This window comes from Triturus cristatus, chromosome 2_2 (genome assembly GCF_964204655.1).
Source record: "Triturus cristatus chromosome 2_2, aTriCri1.1, whole genome shotgun sequence".
Taxonomy (NCBI): domain Eukaryota; kingdom Metazoa; phylum Chordata; class Amphibia; order Caudata; family Salamandridae; genus Triturus; species Triturus cristatus.
The window spans coordinates 182,990,883-183,012,095 of NC_140582.1; the positions used below are offsets into that span (position 1 = coordinate 182,990,883).

The window sequence follows — 21,213 nt, forward strand, 5'->3', positions numbered from 1 at the left end:
AGGAGCGGTGGCCAACAGCCGCAGCATGACGGAACCACTCCGTCATGAGCACACGGCACCCGTGGCTCATGACGGAGTGGTTCCGTCATGAGCGCTGAAAGGGTTAAGTAGTACCCTGTTGACATTGTGTATTTCTCCTGTCACTCAGTACATTATTTTGACTTTAACCATGACCTTTTATTTGATATTCCTTTAAACGGAGTTATCTGACCTACTAATTGAATACATTTAAGAAACAATCTACTAATCTCTTAATGAGAAATAAAGATTTTAAACCAATCCCAAACTCTTATAATTGACTGAACTAATCACCTGTAATGATGATGTTTGTTAAGATAATTTTTTATTTATGCTACATTCTAAAATGGTAGCAAAGATCCATTCTCCTGAAGAAGAAAATTGCGTGGAGCTGGAGACCACATTGTAAGTTATGGTTTGAACTGATAAAATTAAATTGACTCCCGCACCATGAGGCTATTATGAATTATGAATAAATTGTGATTGTTACCTTGGTGGCTCTGTGAGTGGAGTGTCTGTCCACACAACACTACTATTTATTTCAATAGGGTTTATTCTGTCCCTGCCTTCCTTTGGAAAATAATAAAATGAGTACCATTGATTTGGATAATAATAACACCCATTATTCATGCTCCTACTGAATAGTCAAATCGTGGCATGTATAAAATACACAGTCATCGTTGTTATCATCTTTGGCACTTGCTTGGTGATTAGCTGCCATCATCTGGTTCTGTATAAATTGATGAGTATGGCAAGGACTCCTCATATAGAGATTGCCAGGCTGTCCCTCCCTAAATTTGGAACATTCGAAAAATAGGAGAAAGTAATGGACTCATAAAAATGTAAATAAGGAGTTCTCAGGTCTCTACCCTGTGCTCCCATCTGCACTACCTGCTAATCTGACATGTTCATATAGGTGACTGACCAACACCCAAATCACTAGTGTTGCTGCCAGATTCTAAGATTTCCTCTGGGTAAAAAAAATAATCTTTGTTTAGCTGCAAAATAAAGAAATGAAGCAGAGATCAGCAAGCAGTCCAAGTCGAATGATACTCACAAGCAATACGGACATAGGCCTTCCGACTTTTAGTGGTGCCCGCAGAGCTCCAGGCAACACACTGGCACCAGAAGTCTTCTGGCCCAAAAAGCTCCTCCACTTGCTGGCGGGAGATCTCGATGCTCACCTCCCGGACAATGAGGCCTGAAAGACATAGAAAATAGAGTCCAGTACTTCTCTGATCATATCAGATACTCCTACCTAGTAAGCTATGATGCTACACAATGCAAATTTGAAATAAGTAGAGAAATATCAACCTTGGTCAACAATCACAGCAAAGGTTGCTGGGCTGACCTTGCTCTCATTGTGACTTGCAAACTTTGTTGAAGTTGTTATTAGTGTAACAACAAATTTGTGTAGTCTACAAAACTGTCAGCTCAAGTGTACGTAAGTGTGTCTTTTTGTCTGTCCGATTTGCCATCTATAACATCTGTCAATCTAATTATCTCAGGTAGACCATGTGTGTTTCAATAACATATAATACGCAGAGTACTCATGTCTTATTTATGCATAACAGCGTGTTACCAAAAGACAATAACGATTGTTAAAGATTCTTCTTATAATGAGGATGAGGGCAGTTAACAAATGTTATAGCTTGAGTCAAAGGTATTAGAACTTCATACCCACTCGGGTAGAATGATCTCAATTAAAAAAGGGGGAAAAAAGTGAAACATTTGAATGTTCGAACAGAAGGTGTGTACAAACCAGTATGGGTCCTGAGCCACTCCATTGTTTTCAGAAGAGCTCTCAACATTCCAATGTTATAATTAAGCATTATCGCCCCCTGCCTAGGTCGGTAACGGTTATTAAAGGCTCTGAATCTGGGAGAAGACTTATATGAGGGTGTGACCTGAGGCTCAAGGGTGATAATGATATTGGACCATTCCCTGATGAGGGTAGCATTTTCTAAATTAAAAGGGGAGATACAAAAAGACAAACATAGGGATTTTTAAGGAACATGTTGGACCAGCTTTGGAGGGCCCAGTTCAGGCTACACCCTCTAGGATGGGAAGGTATCTAAGTAAGCCACTAGGGTCGACAAGTTGCTGCAATGCAGTTTATTAGATGTAATAAACTTTGAAGTGTGGCTAGGTTACCCCTTGCGCAAAACCAATTTTACGTAATAGAGCGACAAATTTCTATCAAAGCATGTTCCAGGGAACAAAGAGGAACGGCCACCCACGTCCCAAAAGAACCTATGTGTCTAAGAGCACAAAGGGTAAACAGTAAACACATTTTTAACAAATTTTCGTTCCTGAGCAAAAACACCAATAAATTTTATAGATAAGATCAATACAATAAAATGTCCATATCCAAGGTGTTCTCAAGTAAGATTTTTTCTCCTTTTAATATTCTTGTCTTCTTTTTGATCTCATTCAAGGATATACAGTTGATTTCACAGTGATTGAGTTGATATAAATAACGTCATCAAAAGTAGCCAACACGTGTTTCGTCTTGGGAATTTTCACCCACTGACTTCCTCAGGGCAAGAGCTATATCTCGGATGGCAGTTTCACCACAAATCAGGTAAAGCTGTATGTGGTCCCATATAATATGGGTCTAAAAAGTGTACGAGTCATACGTTTTCTCCAATATTCTGGCCATTGTCCTAAAATGTATCTCAATAAGGTGAATAGCGCGATTTCAGTAGAGTAAAGATAAAGTAAAATCCGGAGAGGTGAGTGCTCCCGTCATCGTCTTGGGTTTCCGTATATATGAGATGCCTCCGCCAAAAACCAACATTAATCGTTGCTTGTAGTGGAAATGAAGATACAGCACATCAATCATGATTCAAGTAGAGCTGTATTCACAAGAGGTAGGGAATAATCTTAGAGGCAGACATGTTAATGATTGTAAATTTTCTTAATATTGATGACAATTCTGCAACTTTAAAGCAAACAAAAACTCAGTGAGGTACTGAGTACAGTTTGCTATCTGTACCTCACAGGAGGATTGCAAGGCATGTAATTTCTTGAAATTGATGTATGTAGCTTTGAGTATGGTTCTTCAGTCCAAGCACATGTCAGAATCTTATATCTTCAGTTGCGGGTTGGTTAAAGTGCAGCTAAAGGTTATTACGGAAAAGGCATCCTTGGTATTAAGGTTCGAATCAAAAGTGATTGTCCTTCATTTACAAGTGTCCAACATTTATTGAGTGCATGAGGGGAGATGTCCACATTCCAATGTTCTAATATAATTTATTGACCATGGTCCTTATACAAGGCTTCCTGTAACATAATCTGCATTGAATTAGGTATTACAGTGAATTGTGCTTCCGTTGCTATAAGGCATTACAATCGGGTTCTCACGTAGCAACACCTACCGCTGAAGGTTTAAATTACATCCTTATAAAAAAAGTATCCTGGCCATTTTTAGATTTCTCTCCTTTCATGTTCGTCTGACAGTTCAGGGTCTAGAGCTGATGAAGATATATTCAAAGACAAGCTCTGCTTTTCCACTTCATGACAGCAGCAAAGTGTATATTCCAATAACTTTGCGAACATGACTTCATTTGGAAAGTGGCTTGAATTAAACTGCATTAACCATTTTTTGTAACAAATTACAGGTTTGAAATAATTTTTTTTGCATGGATTCCATATGTATCCTGCTTACATGACTATGGGAGATAATATTGCATCACCGAGAGGATGATACCAAACGAGGGCACTCTTGTGTTCTAAAATAGAGTACCCCCTTCCCAGGAGTCAAAGGTTTATTGTCAGTCACTACTGCTTTTCGTTACAAGGGTGGTGCTATCTTTAGTTCAGTAGGTCCAGTGGCACCAGTACCTAGGGTTGCCAGCAGTGACGGCCCGTGTAGGGCGTTTTACCGGGGCGGTGACGTGGCGCAGAGGAGGGGCAGGGTGGGGGGTTGCAAAATGCGGCAAACGGCCGATTTCATATAAGTTACGAAAAAAATTAATAAAACGGATTTCATTGCGTGCGCTGCATCGCATTTGGCGATGCAGCGCGCAACAAAATTCGTTTTATTAATTTTTTTCGTAACTTACCTGAAGTCGGCCGTTTGCCGCATTTTGCAACCCCCCACCCTGCCCCTCCTCTGCGCCACGTCACAGCCCCGGTAAAACGCCCTACACGGGCCGTCACTGGTTGCCAGTAACTTACTAGTCCCATATTATGGCTGCTTTTTATTATTCGGCTGAGGATCCATTTTCCTACTTGCGTTAGCACCCATGTTACCCCTGCTAAGCCATTATTTCATTACATTGGCCTCATTCCTTCATATAGATTCACAACTGCTGGTAACTTGCAGTCGTCTTATATAATATATATGTGCATGTTATCTGTCTCTGAAGATAAGAGCAAAAAATATTTCAGTCAAATACAATAGCCTTTTAACCTAGCTCTAAATTATTCAAAATGGTCAATAGGAGATCACAAAATATAATACGCATTTATCCATATATGACTTCTACCCACATCACTCACTATACATGGGCACCCAAGGAACGAACCATATGATATTAAAATTAATAAGCAAATTAGCTGAGGCTTCTATTCAACTAATTAAAACTAAAAATCATTATTGTCAAGAAATTATGCCATTTAGTCCACTTCCCACGGTGTTTTATGAGCCGTTCATTATCTGCCCGGTCCCGCGTTCCATGGAATCCGGGCTTGTTTCACCCACACATAATCACACATGGAGGCGCCATATTTTCATCCTGCTAGGATAACTCTTCAAGCACCATCTGCCACTGCAGTAACTGTGAATTCTGCAGGAAATATGAACATTTTTTTTAGGGATCCCTCACTGAGGTTAAATTAAATGTGAACCATTTTTTTTAAAAAAATACTGCGGCACTGAATGTTGTACAATTCAACCGAATGTTATGTTTTAGTGGCAGAAACTGAAGAACTGTGCATTTCCTCTGGAAAGTGGATGTTAAAAACAGGGCGTCCATTTTGTACAAGGGCCGGCTTTAGTGCTGGTGGCGCCAAGTGCAACAATCTTTGTTGGCGGCCCCCCCTTACATCCTTCTCCATGAATTACTCCACCACCACTCTCCAACAGTGCCCCTCATCTCTCCATAGTGCCTTCAAAAAAATAATGTAATTTCTTTTATAGCGCTTCTCATACCAGAGCAAATCAAAGCACTTTATTTACATCGCACACACATTACACAGAGACAATAAATCACATGTGTGAACTGTGTGTAGGAAATGTCACATAAGACAATAAGGACTAGAGGGCATAGGAGTTACCTGTCATCCATACTGTTATACATTATGGGACACATGTATCAAAGTAGAAGTTTGCGAGTCCTCTATAGCGATTTTTTGCGAATCGCTATTAAGGACTCGCAAACTGCTATGTAGGTAGGACTCTGCTAATATTTAGCAATTCCTACGCATTCCTTATTTGCGAGTTGCAAATAAGGAATGGCTTCCCATTCAGAATGAATGGGAATAGCATGCGCAATTTGCGAGTACCCAATAGCTACTCGCAAATTGCGCAGGCAATTTCAGGGCTGCAAGGGTTCCTAAAGGACACCCTGTTGCACCCCTGAAATGTGCAGGTGTGCACATGTGCCACACATACATGCCCAAAGGGCATGTATGTTTGCTACATGGCACTTTGAAAAATGCATAAAATTGCATTTTTAACGAAAATCGCAATTTACCACCAACTTGAAGTTAGTGGTAATTTGCGATTCCTTACAGCAAAATTGCAATTTGCGATGTCTCCCAGAATAGCATTTAGGGAATCACAAATTGCGATTCTCTAAATGCTTGCGCCAAATAGGGAATCGCAAATTTTGCGATTCCTTATTTTGCGAGTGGGTTTCTACTTACCTGCACTGCACACAGCTGAATTGAGATCGCAAACGCTGAAATTCTGCATATTTCAGCGTTTGCAAACTCATTTTACCTTGATACATCTGGCCCTATATTTTAAAAGAGCTTGGTCTGGATAAGCTTTAACCCCTTCGCCGCGGGGCAAATTCCGCTGCGGTGCGAGAGGGGGCGGGGTTGGGTGTGGCGCTCCCGTACTCAGGACGGCTCCCGGCCATCATAAATCACGGTGGACGTGTGCTCATGACGGCCGCGAACCGTCCGAACTCCGCCCACTGATTAATTCTCTCGCTCAGGCGGGGAATTAATACCGCGTGGGCGGAACGGCAATGTTCGGACGGCTCCCGGCCGTCATGAGCACACGACCACCGTGACTCATGACGGCCGGGAGCCGTCATGAGCACTCAAGGAGTTAACTCAGGATTTAATCATAACATAGTGGTTGGGGTTGGCTTTACTAATAATATATTTCTACCCAAATGAACCCTCTTTAGCAGCATTAGAATAATGAAAGACTGGGGAATGAACATGATGTTCTAACCCATACCTTACAGTGTGCATGCAGCTCTTTGATGGCGGTTCATAGCTCACTGTGGTATAAAAGGACTGTAACGTAGGAACTCCAAGTAACAAAAGGCTGCCCCTGAGAAATAACAGTAACCCACGGAGCTATTTACATAGAATACAATTCTGTGATCTATATGGTGCACAGAGTTTGCAGCAGGCTTATTAACTCTCTGCACCACTTTATGATGAATAAACACTGCCACTAGACAAAACGCTGCTCTCCGCCCACCATGTACATTTAATCACCAGCGTTATCTTGACATTTGTATTGTCGCCAGAAAATTGCTGGACACACAAAGAATACTGCAGCGGGGCATTTTAAACCCAGCGCCCAACCCCCCCACACCCTGTGGCACCGGTCGCATCACCCTAAATCTGGCCCTGACACATAAGATATGCCTTGTAGTGCACAATGGTCGTACTTGAAAAGGGGCCCTCAAATGTAAGATCTCGCAATCCTTTACAGTGAGTGGCAAGCGCAGGGGCGTAATGCAAGCCTCTGCAGCCCCCGCGGAGCTCCCCTTCAGGGACCCCTCTTCAAGGCCGTCTTAACAGCATTATAGGCTCACGGGCAAAGCAGTGCACTGGGCCCTGCCTGCACAACCACTCACAGGAATAAAAATGTTCTATAGATTAGCATGAGGCCTCTATGCTCGTGGGGTCCCCGGGCAACTGCCCATCATGCCCATGCGTTAAGACTGCACTGCCCCTCTTCAGCCATCCCACAGAACAAAGGTGCATCCGCATTTCTAACCAAAAAGCGAGGAGGGTCCCAAAGTATACCTTGCCTAGGGTGCCTAAAACCCTGAGAGGCCCAGGCACTATGCTTGAGACTTGTAGCATGGTACTTAAAGTGATATAAAGCTAAATTCCAGGAACGTAAAGCCCTGTTGGATAAAAAGTCACAACTGGAAGGGGGAGCGGGCAAGGGGCTGGTTGCTTCTATCCATGCGTGACAAGCGCAAACAGGGAAAGGTTCCCTTGGATCTGTGGGTTAATCCAGCTGTCTTAGAGGAAGGAACCGGATTGTTACAAATCTTCCGGCAAAGACCATTCAGAATGCAACCTGTGCTGTTTAGTGTCTGTTGAGGGTAATATATTTTCTGAATGACTCTATTCAACATCACTAACATCCTGCAGCATAGATAGGTTCACGTTAAATTTAAGGCCTTCCAGATGCACATGGTAAATGCAACTGTATGGCTTCATTTAACACCTGGTAGCAGTCACTAAACAGAATCCAGATGTGCACTGCCTTGTACGATGCGAGAAGATGATAATTATGGTGAGAGGGAGTCCAGGACCAGGCTATGACCATCCCATGATAGTATACCAGAGAGGAGAGAGGAAGAATGATTACAAAAATGTAACATAGGTTGCGATTGGTGCGTGCAATTATTTACACCAAGTTCAGAATCTCGCGAGGCATCGACGGAGGTGGATATAGACATCAGTTGCTGGGGTCACGGGCTACCCCTAGTTTGCCATTTGGTACCCTAGCACTATTCGTTTTGGATTTTTTAGGTATGTAGACACGAATCATGACACGATTATTGCTAGCAGCCAATCAAAGTCCCTATGAGCGGCACTGTACATCCTAGACTGCGTTTTGCAGTCCAAGGGAGCAGCCACACCACATGCAGATTTTTTTGGGTGAGACTAGAAGTCCCTGTCTTCTTCTAGATCATCCTTAGATCTTGCTTCATTATTTTTGTCCATTTTTGCTCCACCAGTGAACTAAAAAAAGAGGTGGACTTTACCTGACTTGCTTTCTGGCATTTTTTTTTTTGCCCAGCCTTATCCATGATGACAGAAGCTGAACTAGAAAGTTAACAGGCCTTCTGAAGGACAAACCATTATGATCCCACTCCTGGCTTTTCTATTAGGCCCTAGGCAGCATGTAGCGGTGGAGGAGGTGCTGGGGGTGAGGCAAATGTTTAATCCTGTGATGTCATCGGGGGCAAAGGGCAGATGAAGTCGCTTCGGTTACCACTGAAGTTCTGGTGAATGCATGTTCATGGATGCAAAATGGCTTTTGGTCCTGGGTTAATGTAGTGACTGAAACTCAGATTTACCAAGATAATGTATCATATGAAACCCAAGGTGCTGGAAGAGGAAAGTAAATTTGAGTTGTGCAACAAACGGCTGAAGAGCAAACGATGGTCGCGACTAGCGCTATGGGCCAGTAGGCTGAGCACCAGATGCAGAAATAATGCATGCTTTGTGCATGTCACAACTTTGAACCCTAGTAAAGGCGGCTGAACCTTCTATCCAGCCTGCTAGATAAATCCTAACTCTGAGTTAGATAATGAAAATTGCACCAATTACTAGTAAACGATGTTCAGTTTTTGGATGGATGAAGGCTCACAGTTTGCTCCAAAAGGCGACACTTCCACTAAAAAGGTATTCCACTACCTACTGTTTCTATATGGTGTAACCCCTTATTTCTCTTACATTGAAAGGCTGCATTGCTGCTGGCAGTGGTTGCGCCTCTGCTGGACGGTTGCAGCACCACCTCCAGCCCACTCCCAATCCGGAAACCGGCCGAACACCAAGTATCCAAAAGTATAAGCTATATCTTACCCTTGGCATGCAGCATCCTGGGCTCAGCAACACTGCCATGAAATGTCTCAACTGTCCCCCAATCAAAGCAATAACACGATTCAAACACACTTTGTAGTGTATAAATATCTCATGGCCACGCCCCTCGTTTCAAAAGGTCGCCCAGCACCATCCCCCCATCCAAGAGCATATGAATGTTCTCAGGCTCCATTACCGTCCACAAGTTAGCTTGAGACAATACTTTGAGGGTCTCTCCGCTTCCATGCTGAGAAAACTGACACTCCCTCCCACTGCCACAGAACTTGAAAAACTTAAAATCAATACTCTATTATGCTAGTTAAAATTCATCAAAATGTATATCTCTCAATGTAACTTTTGTTTTACAGCACTTTTTGGAGGTTTCTTTTCTTTAAGTTTGTCCTTCTCTAGCCCTCATTACGAGTGGCCTATTATTCTGATAACAGAAGTTACAAATCTGATTTCTGAGTTTAGCGGGAATTCTGCCGCTTAGTCGTCTTTCGCTCAGAGATTTTAGCGGCTGGGTGGAATACCTGAGATAAACATGAGGAAATAAGTATGGTAAATCTCATTTGCATAGGTTCTTCTCCAAATACTCATAAACCCGTTATAAACTCTTCCCCTTTTGAATTTAACATGAGCCTTGGAAAGCTAGGGGAGGGAAATACCAGGAGTTTTTAGGGGCCACTCATAACGAGGGTCTAAATCTGCATTCCTTAGCGCTTTGATTTCATATTTCTTCTTTAGTCCTACTGCTGGATAATTCTTGGCATAGCCTGGCTGAAGTTTAGCTGTCTTTTTGATGCAGAATGTAAGTGAATAGAGTAATTCTATATTTAAATACTCCAGAACTCATTCTATGCTGAATTGAATGTTTGAAATGAAATATATAAATATATACCTAAGCCTCTACCTAGCCGATCTGCCTATATATTAGCAATGCCCCACTGACCCATGTCTTTCAGAAATTGGCAAGGGTGGGCTACAAATACAGGCCCCACGCCCGGACACTTCTCGCCGTCACTGCCTGTCGCTCGGAGAGCCCACTGACTGTGTCTCGGAAGTTGAATCAGCGTAGAACGAACATAGGCAAAATCTTGCATCTAGCATTGGACTTATCCTTCCCAAATACTCGATTCCGATCCACAGAGATAGCTCCTCGCATCTCAAGATAGCATGCAGCACCTGCAAAATCCTAAACGAAATGTATACTAAAGGGTGTGTTGCACTCAAGACGTTGCGCAACATCATTCCTCGGTAAATCAAGTTCATTATGCTGTGGCATCAAAAGTTTTCTAAGAAGAGACGAAAAGATTCTGGAACTTTCTTTATTTTGATGGAGTGAAACCTCAGGAGATATTTTCCCGCTCTTTGATGCACCCTGGGATTCCAAAGACCCCAGTTTACTAAGGGGCGCTTGTTCGTCACAAGAGAAGGCCTTCTCCAAGATCGGAGGCAAAGAGCTCGTCAAGCGAACATGGGGGGGTGAGGTGACATTCACACCATGAATTATCCCGATTGGGTGGTGCCGTGCCCTCTGGCTGGGAGTACCCAAGCTGGCCCTTTTGATATAAGCCTCCGCGATTCCCGGTGGTTAATTACCGGCCGCGCGCGGCGGCGCGCTGTCACTTTAGCCACGGGCTGTTTGCAGCTGTGCTCGCTTAACAATGAGGAAGAACTGAAGCATGCGGCATCGTCGAGGTTGTTGGTGGGAACCTGTTATAATGAGCTGCGCGAGCTCTATTCGCTATTCACGGCCCTCCTCCTTGTTTAATTAACATTCATATTTCGCCCAGGCCTTAAGCAGACGGTTGCTTCTGGGAAAAAGGAAAAACTCTTTATCTGGTGGAAAATGACCCAAGATGCGATATTTAAATTTGCACCATCCACATAAAACCGTCCTCGCTCCGGGGCCATTCACACGCAAAGTGGTTTTGCATTTGATGTTCATAAACTTTATTTACACGATATGTACGTATATTTTGCAAGACCATTTAATGATGAGCGAGCTTTTACAGGAGACAGGAAGGCATGTTTTTCAGTACCACATGGTAACCTTTTTCGCACGCTTTCGTATGAGTTTGTTCCTTTAAAGTTCTACATTTGATTTTTGACTTCCCTGTGTAAGCGCAACATTTTCGGGAAAAATTTAGTAGGTGACGCCACATTCGTACTCATTGGTATTTTAGCACCCGCTGCCGCTTTGCTCGGCAAAGTGAACATCACAGGCAAAAAGTGTGCACCACTGTGTTCGATCTAAGCTTATCTGTAAGCAAAGCATGGCGAGGAATGGCTGATAAAGCTTTATTTATTCATTCAGCTTTAATATACAGAATATAATATTCAATGTTATATATTTTTTAGAGGTTTATATAGCGCGAACTAGACACGAGACATCGGGTATCAGAGCGCTTTACATGAGCACCAGTTTCCTTACAGACAAGCACATTCACTTTTCCTAGGCACGGGGAGATTAAGGGGCAGATTTATATCAGACTTGCGCCACTTTTACGCCGCCGTTGAGTCACTTTTATGACGCAGCGGCGGCGTAAACTCTGCGCCATGTTGCGCCCCATTTACATCGTGACGCATCTATGGAGATGCGTCACGGTGTAAAGCCCTGCGCCACATGAAACCTGCGTCTGGTTTCATGTGGGCGTTTCAACTCAGGGGGGGGCGTTCCGTCGCAGGAACGCCCCTGAAAAGTGACTCAGTGAAATCTATAAGATTTCACTGAGTCACTTTCCCAACGCTGAGGCGTCAAAACCTTGCGCCTGCTTGAAGCAGGCGTAAGGCTCGACGCACCATGTTAGGGATAGGAAAGGTTGGAACAGTGCTGGAGTTGCGTCGCGCTTGCGACGCAACTTCAGCACTGCGCCAACCTTACGCCGGCAGATGCGTCACGTATCTGCTTGTCCTTGCGCCACGATGCGCCGCAAGGGCAAACATGCGTGACGCATTTTCCCTGGCGCATCCATGCTGATTTGCAGGGATGCGCCAGGGAACATAAATCTGCCCCTAAGTGTTTTGCCCAGAATCACAGGATGTTAAGCGTCGTTGCCGAGACTCGAACCCGGTTCCCCAGCTTGGAGGTCGACCGCTCTAGCCATAAGGCTACATCCTCTCTCCAATAATATATAATATTTATATATAAAATATGTAATATAATATATTTAATATATATAACAGATACATATTTATATATAATATAAACAATAATATAATATCCAGAATATATATACATTAAATACAATAATAATATAATATAATATTAATCAGAAAATAATATTCAGAATACAATATACTGTGCATTATAAAAAGACAGATGGTGTCATGGCTTCCAGGCCCTGCCTCAAGATTAAATCTTTTTGACTGTTTATAGAAAGTACATTTGTGGATTTTCACAGAACCCAAGTCATATCCAAGTGTCTCGATTTAGAGGCCAGTGTTTTTTTTAAATGTTTTTGTTACATCTCGAGCAAGAGCCAGCTGCCAGAGGTTCTTGTCTTACGCAGAGCTGCAGTTGTGGCTTCCCACAGAAAATCTGTGCGCGCTTTATGTCTGGTTCAGGGCACTGACATGCTCCTCTTAGTGCTCTGGACCCTTGGCGCGGGCTAATGCTTCCCAGTACCCAGCTTAGAGCTCATGCAAAATTGAAGCGCTCCCCAGTCAGTCAAGAGGCCTGCAGATGAATTTCAATCAGGCCTACAGAAGAGGAAGACAACAGGCACCGCTGCTTTTTGGCACTTTGTGAAAGCAAGCTGAAGAAATCACGCAAACTTAAAAATGCTATCAGACTCCAACCGCCTTGCACTGCCCGGGAGAGCAGAGGTGGTGTGTACGTATTTCTGGCGCGAATCTGGAGTACAAAAATAATATGCGGTAAAATGGTGGTCACGTGACCCCTATCACGGCTGAGATGCAGCATGTCCCCTGCTGGAGGAGAGCTTGGCTCCTTCTTCACAGGGCTGAGCAGGCGCCACACTTCACAGGAAAATCGAGGGCACGGGGAGAGCGGGGCCGTAGTCGTTTCACACATGGAGTCACCAGGGAGGCTTACCCAGCGGCTGGTCTTGTCTCTTTCTGTTTTTCTGTTTTCTTTGATGTATCAAAATTCAACGAAGCAACATTTGTTTTTTTCCAAACCTTTCCTACTGGGTCGTCTCTCGAGAGTTTTCAGGGACATGCTTCCAATGTAGGGCCAAGTTACAAAGCTTTACTTGGCTTGTAAGGGCTCTGAGGAAATTCAGGATGGTCACAGGGAGATGCTTGACAACAGTCACAGGGATTGATACAGATTCTTCTATAGTATCTGATGTGCAGGGACTACAGAAAAAGCAGTACCGGCATGGAAAAGGACTGTTGCAGCCCATGCCGTGCAGGTACTGGGGTGCATGCACAAAGTGCGGCACAACATGTGTCCCCATGCACACCCCCCATGGCCCAGAGTCAAAAGGGGGACCTGTAAGGCCCCCTTTCTTTCCTCTCCACCTCGGTTTGCGTGGGGAAGGAACCGCCATGAAAACAGTTTGCAGAGAAGAAACTCGTAATAATCTTGGCAGTCCTGCCAAGCATATTGCGGCCTCAAGACCGCCACATCTCCGATCACTGGCGGGTGCGGTGGTGCAATGGCCGTCCGACCACCCTAGTTTTAATAGGGCGGTCAGAAGACCGCCACGTCCCCACAAGTCTGGCAGTCCGTGGGCTTGTAATCCGGCCCGTAGTCTCAATTGCCATTCTGTCAATGTAGGAGATTCAACATACCCTACAATTCTTCGTAGCTGAAAATCACTGCACACTGGTAGGCACCCTAGTCAACTATTGCTTCATCTACTAGCACGGCCTGTTCACCTAACAAATAAAGAGATTACAAATGCACAAAATGTTGCAGTCCTTCCGATTTTCAGCCTTCAAAGATGTCAGACCACCACACCACAGAGAAACATCTTTCACCCACTCCTTGTTAACTCCAGAACCATCTTTAAAAGCCTGTGCCTCATCTGAAAATGCAAAGGAAGGCTCAGTACAAGTACCCTCATAGACGTGGGACAAGATTGCATGATACCACTGCACCCTTGCCTTAGATTAATCAATCTTCTAGAAATACTAGAACTTAATTCACGAGCAAAGGAGAACAATGCCTCCCAGTCAATGGTCTTGGTTGTTAGATTCCCTCCCATCACCCCATCACATTGCTTCTGAGCCTCATCCACCTCTCTAAACCTGCATCCCCATCTTCTAGCTTTCTTCCTTCCCTCTCGGCGAATCATCAGCCCCCTGCTGGCTTGCCTCACTCTAGCACCTAACAGCAATGGAGTCTATCAGTGTGCATGACACAAAATGATATACATAAACAAGTACAGCTTTCTGCCACGGGTAACCTACCCATTCCCTCAAAATGGAATACAACAACAGATTCAAAGTCAAGAAAAATGAGCATTTTAATAAAAGTTGGTTTGGAACAGTTGCGATCTCATGCACAAGATCGCACCACATTGCCCTTCTTCTGCCTGCCATTAAAGGATTTACTCTAAAACAGCCACACACAGAAACAATGGGTATGTTCAACTTTTTTTCATCATCAGATTTTTACCCCGAGCAATAGAGAGATTGGCAAAAAAGGAAGAAAGGCCAAGGGAGGAGAACGATAGGAGACAGTCGAAGGACTACCAGACAGCACAGCAGTCTAGTTTGCAAAAGGCATCTTGAGGACTTCTGGAAAGCTTTTTTGGGAATGCATTTCTCCCATTGCTTACCATTGGCTTTGTGGTTAGTAACTCACATCTGCTTAGTTTCTATTTGTTTTAGGCTGTCCAGCTGCTTGAGTTCGTCCCTCCAGTAGAGCATCCCTTGCTTACTGTATCCTTGCAGGAGTAATCGACTCCTGTAAACAGGCCTTTAAATCTTCCTCTTATCTTGTCACATTTGCTGTTCATTGAAAGACAGAGGTCAAATTTAAGGTTCTGTCTTCTGACTGAGCTGCACTTAAGGATGTTTTTGCAAATCAAGAGATGCATTTATACATTCTAAAGCACATGATCCTACTACACTGAGAGCCATCAATCTCATTCTCACTTGCTTAAGGGGAATGAGTGAGCGTGTGAATAAAGAACATTTAAAGCACAAGTTCACCGATATGGCAGGATGGCACTAAGACTCTGATCGTACTTCAAAGAGGGGGACTGAACTCTCCAGGTGCACATACATTTCCCCAAAACAGTTGAGTTGAGGAGCTCTCTGAAAGGAGACCTGATCTCTAATGTGCTCTGTTTTGTTCCAGAGCTTTCGAACCAAGACTGAATATTTCCTCCCACCACACAAAGTCTACCTGAAATTGGGTAAAGAAAGTAGCAGATATGAGAAGGAACAAAGAGATCACACACAGACATGCCTTGATAATCTGCCCCCGAGCCTGTTGGAACCAAAACCATAAAAGGCTTTATGGGCATGGCTGTAAGACTTGACCTGTACCTGTTTTTCTGCCGTGCCACCGGGAGCGCATGCAGTCCCTTATGGGCCTCAGAGACCCTATCAAACTGATTGAGTTTACAGACCAGATGTACTAGCATATACTGCCCTGTTTGCAATTTCTTGTAGCTTCTGGATTGAGCAGGCTGGTAGACCCACATAGCAAGTATTTGCATAGTCAATTCTGGACAGAATGGGTGAGTTGACTGTCACTACTCCTAAGTGAGGAGGAACAAAAGGAAGCATTCATTCTGGTCTGATGAAAGCATGACGACGCCACCACATTAACCTGGCTCTTGAGTTTGAGATTCTTATCCAGACAAGAGACAAGACTTCTGAGTTTTTAACTTTAGGAATAGGCATTGGGGGTGCTCTGATTCTTTGCCCCAAGAAGCAGGAGCCCACAGCGTATCTTGACCCTGGACCAACACGTCTATCTCTGAAGCATCACATTTCAAGAATGTCACACTAATACACAAAAGGGTGACTGAGCAGCACATAAGAGTGTCTTGAATCTGTGATGGTAGCTGTCAAACTCCAGAGTTAACTGGTATCGCTTGTGCATGCCACTACATCTAATCCACAATCCTAGATGATGTTAAAGATGGGGCTGCATACAGATATTAAACAGAATACGAGACAGAAAGAAGCCGTGATAGACTTCACAAGAAAAAGTATGCGACTTAAACTGATATGGTGGTAGAGCCAATGTCTGCCGGTGTGTTATCAGAATATCATTATCAGAATACCGTCTGATATAAATATCATGCCCTAAATATTATTAACAAAAATATTGTCCCCCGGAAGTAATACTAAAAAATCAACATTCAAAAGGAATACAATTTTCAAATCATTGGACACAATATTTAGATGATTATTCTGTATACTACCTACTGACTAATGTATTGCTCCCTACTAGACAGAAAAGAAGTAAAACACACCTCTCCCTGTAGACAAACTGCTACCGACCGACAAGCTAAGCTGGGATGTTCTGCTGTATCACAGTATCAAATGCAGTAGATAGGTTTAACAGAATATGACAGAAGAGGTACCCACTATCTAGACCTAGCCTAAAGTTCTGCAAACTATAATCTGTGGCCATCCCTGGACGAAAGCCTATCCGACTAAGATACAAAAGTTGGTTGTCTTTTAGATAACTGGTAAGCCACCTGGTAATGCCTTTTCCCCAATCTTAGCAATCACAGCAGGCAAAGATATGGGTCTATATTCGGATTCAATGCACAAATCCAAATCAGACCTCTTTAGGTGGGATTTGACTAGCCCCGCCCCTCGTTCAACAAACTTGGGATCACACCCAGAATCAATACAGGAGTCATTGAAGATGCAAAGGTGTCTTTTAGAGATAGAGGTGGAACAAGAACTGGGTATATCTCATGAGAGCATAATTTCAGCTCTATACCTTGTTTTGTGCTTACCCCTGGAAAACTTCTGGCAGTCCTATCCAAAACTGTGCTCACATTTGCTGAGCAGGGTTACAGCATCAGGCTCACTGGCCCTTAAAAGATCTTGTATAATGAGACAAAATTGAATGGGCCTGATTTACAGTGACCATTCAGTGACTTTCGAGGCAGGAGCCTTTGGTCAGGTGCTCCCTCTGGTGGCTCTGCATTCAAAAGTTCCAAGATAATTCTGATTGTACTGCTTGAAAGGTACCGAAATCAGTCATCTTCTATTTCTGAAACCTATCTCACCGATCAAGAATATCCGTGAAGGCTTTCTAAGAAAGTCAGGTGGCTAATATTTGACCACGTTTTTGGGGGATTACGTTTTTATCCCTGGGAGAGGTAACCACAGACTCTCTAAAAAGAGACAACATTAATTAATGCCGGGCTCTGCGCTCATATCATAACTGTTCGTCGCCATGTAGCTAATGGAATGGTGGCCAGTTGCCTGACAGGACTTAAAGATCTCTGTGATTAACCAAAAGACGTGTCATGACTGGACAGAGATTCCAATTATCCCCTTCCCCAAGGCTACCCCGGCTTTTTTCAATTCAATCTTGTGCTCGTCATCGGAACAAGAGATACGTAAGCCCAGCGATATGTGGTAGGCTGTTCGAGACAAGACTTTTAAACTTCAGAGGTGTACGAATTTCAATTAATGCTAAGTTTAAATGTGTAAGCTATAGCTATATGATATGTAAGATAACTCCTTATAAATGTGTGTTACAGCTACTTTTGAAGACATGGTGAATCTATCGATGATACATGAAATATAAAGAAACAAAGAAACTTGTAATTGGATTGAGGTGAAGGATCCTCATTGCACTTCCTGACAGCACTTGACGCACAGTGGCTGCATCAGGGTTGTCCATCGTTGGTCCACGAGATGCTGATCTGTGCTAAATGGTCAAGATAACATCCTCATGCAATTTATGTCAAATGAATGCACATGGGAATCATTAGCAAGTTAGCGGTTATCCTGAACATTTGCTGGGGATAGCCTCTCCCTCCAAATGGTGAATGACGGAACACTCTGCTCTCTAGTTTTAGCCAGGTTTTTTTCAGTAGCTCTGTGCCTGTCGCACACATGTACAAGGGAGACGTGCACAGTGGGTCACACAGACACTGCAGTCCAACAAAATGAATCTGATCCAAGCCCAAACACGCGCTCAGTAGGTGCTTCCAGGCACACAGGAGAACAACAACAACATTATAGGGGTACTTGCATTCCCATAAATCAAAGTGAGAGATAGAGGTAAATTTGTAATATGGCCCGATATTCCGATTGAAGAGTTCTGGTGACATCATGAACCACAGTGGCTTGTAAATGTCAAAGGAACCCTGAGAGTACAATATGTTACTCAAATTTATATGTGTGCATGACTGTGTGTGCATCAGGTTATTTACTTATGTGTACATAATGTCAAGCACAGTGAAGTTGAAAACGGGTGAACATAAATAAATCATACCTGCTGTTTAGAAAAGATAACACAAGAAGGGCATCTACCCATGAAATATTAAAAATATTGTAGTAATATCTGCACAAAGGTTCAGGCAAAATTGTCCCAAAAACCTGCCTATAATACCCCAGAGTTATCAATGAATCCATCACCACTACTTGAGTTATCAATGAGTTCCTCACCACAACAACTTGACAGGGCAGAACAATGTGACGTTTATTTTAGGCACATCCACTCACTTACCCGAGGTTTCGTCCACTCTTTCATCCACCACGTGGTCCTTCTGGTTGACCCATTCGCTGTTACACTTAAAGTAGATCTGAGTGGTCGGCGTGGCTTTACAATACAGGATCACTGGCTTGTTCTTTACCATGTAGGCTTCTTCAGGCTCAATGAGAAAATGAGGCAGAGGCTCAGGCGGATCCGAAGGGAATGTTTCGGGGAGCTCATGAAAGAAGTCATCATCTGCAGGAGAGACAAAAAAGAAGCAGAATTTAGTTAAGCTGATATTAGTGGCATATCACAGCTTTTTGACTTTGACAGTAAAAGAATCATGTGTTCTTTCAAGTATTTTCCTAAGAATGTCACATTACAGCTATTTTAAGGATTTAATCTTGTTAAAACATCTGATGGCAAAGGGAGGAACACGCCTAGTGCATAAATCATGCCAAGGCTTCTATTTGCGAGTAATACAATCAAACTTAATCTAGTGCATGCAGTGGAAGATTTCCTTAAGCAATTCAAGACAAAATAAAGAAAAAACAATTGTTCACCACCATGGAAAGATTTGAGATGGTACTACAAAATCTAAGCAGATGGATCGGTCTACAAATCTGTTCAATTTGCGGCCCATTTCTGAACTGCCACAGAAGCGCAAGAACCAAGGAGGCATGAACGTGCATCAGAAAGGATCATGCCACTATCTGCACTCTTAGTCTGTGTTGACAGGGGAATGCCTTGGGTCGCATAATCTGCTGTTTAATGGGTAGATCCCAGAAACCCATACTAATAGGGTGTCCTCCACAACTTGCGGCAACGTGAGGTAAAGATTTCATTTGTATATCTGGAGTGTACAGATCTGGACCTTGACAAAGACAATAGGGAAGTTTGAGCTAGTGGCATCGAGATATATTGAAGATCTTCATAGACTTTGTTAGACATCAACATACGTGAGGCGCTATGTGTATCTATATGTATGTAATAGTGCTACTGTTGGACATGGTCCAAAGAGTTACTGTGTACGGCAGAGAGGCCTGGAGATATGAAATCTAGCTCGAGGAAAAAGCTCTTTTTATCAACAAATCTCATACAGTGTACCTGCTAAGCTTTTAGTGTCCAACAATCCTTCGATCGGACAGCCGGGCTTTGCAGTGTTATTGGCGGCATGTGGCAAGAGAAATCTAGCTGCTTCAACACATTTCTAAATGGTTTCTTCGACTTCCAGGAGAACCTACCCACTTTCAATCCTAGAGCAATTTATGTCCATCAAAATGGGGTCTTGTAATTTACTGTGACCAGGAGCAATGCTGGCAGCACCTTAATAGGAGAATGCCACTCTCTGTTAGCGACAACATTCTCCAGTACCAGCCTTTTCCCTCTATCCTTGCCAAAAGACTTTCTTCTTCTCTTGATTACTGCTACACTAAGCTCCAATCCACAAAAAAAAAAAAACATACGTTGCTTGGACACCATGAGTCATCCTCATTAGCATGTAAGAACATTCAGGGCGGCCATGATACGCAGCTCAAGCGATGGACAGGCGCGACTACCGACAGACGCATCATGTGGAAACCAGCACACCTAACAGCCTGCCTCAATTTTCACTTTTCTCTGCTTTCAGCCGCGCGTGCTCTTTTGACTGACAGCTGTATTGATCAATAATGGTCCCAGAAAAGATCAGGTCTGTGAAGTACACCAAAAGGTTAGCCGTCCTCATCATGTCGGCATTTATGGAGATGAAATGTCAGAGGGTTACCTTCCTGGCTCACCACATAGGATGCAGAAGGAGCACGAGGAACTGTGGAGAGGAGGGGCTTTCATTTATAAGCACAGCACTCTGCAGGCCTCTCTTCCCCTTGCCTTTATGAGTAGCCAGCTTGAACAAGTAGACCCAAGACAACAATGAGGAGATAATGCGCATTTAAAATTCGCAGCCAGCTGGCGCAGGAGTAAAAGAAATCAAGGATGCACTTCATTGACAGTGCCAGTGTCAGAACGCCGCGTTATAATTTTTGGGCCAGCATTGAGCTCTACCGTGATACCAGGACACCAGCTTCAGAAGTGACAGAGGCACATTCCCTCTGATGGGAGAATGCAAAAATGTTTAGAATCAAACAGCAGCAGCCAGGAATATAATCTGACAGATGGGTATCCTGTCTCAAAGTGATGTGAAAGATGTACACTTAGTGGGTGCTGAGCAGGGATGAAAAACAATGCTAAAAGCCTCGCGCCGACAGCGCTCCATACCTCAGGGGAGGTGGCGTGATACCGTGAAGCGGTTGAGTGGGTTCCAGTGTCTCTTTTCCCTCTAAGCATCAAAAAACATAATCAAAACCTCATCTTTTGCTCTATCTGCTCTTACAGGAAGGAAGGATCAATTCTGGTACTTGGCGGAAGTCGAGAGCAAGAGATGTGAGCGCCGCAGAATGGGAAAAAAGTGAGATGCCTGCGTAGCAAAGCTTCTAGAGAAGCAGGCAGTTCAAGGAGGTGCGTAAAGATCAACAACATCAGGCAGCTTTAGAAGATTGGAGGAGAACACTCTAGCGGATTGAAAAGATGCAACG

The 21,213-nt window shown here is 43.6% G+C and overlaps 1 protein-coding gene across 3 annotated transcripts in view; it reads right to left on the bottom strand.

Moving 5' to 3' along the window:
- UNC5C (unc-5 netrin receptor C) overlaps positions 1-21,213 on the bottom strand; it is a 433,268-nt gene that overhangs the window by 165,255 nt on the left and 246,800 nt on the right. For all 3 annotated transcript variants that reach the window (XM_085641158.1, XM_085641156.1, XM_085641157.1), the window contains exons 2-3: positions 18,674-18,895; positions 1,076-1,219 (exon numbers count right to left, since the gene is read on the bottom strand). In XM_085641158.1, coding sequence (XP_085497284.1) covers positions 1,076-1,219; positions 18,674-18,895 — 366 coding nt within the window. The remainder of the gene's footprint in view (positions 1-1,075; positions 1,220-18,673; positions 18,896-21,213) is intronic.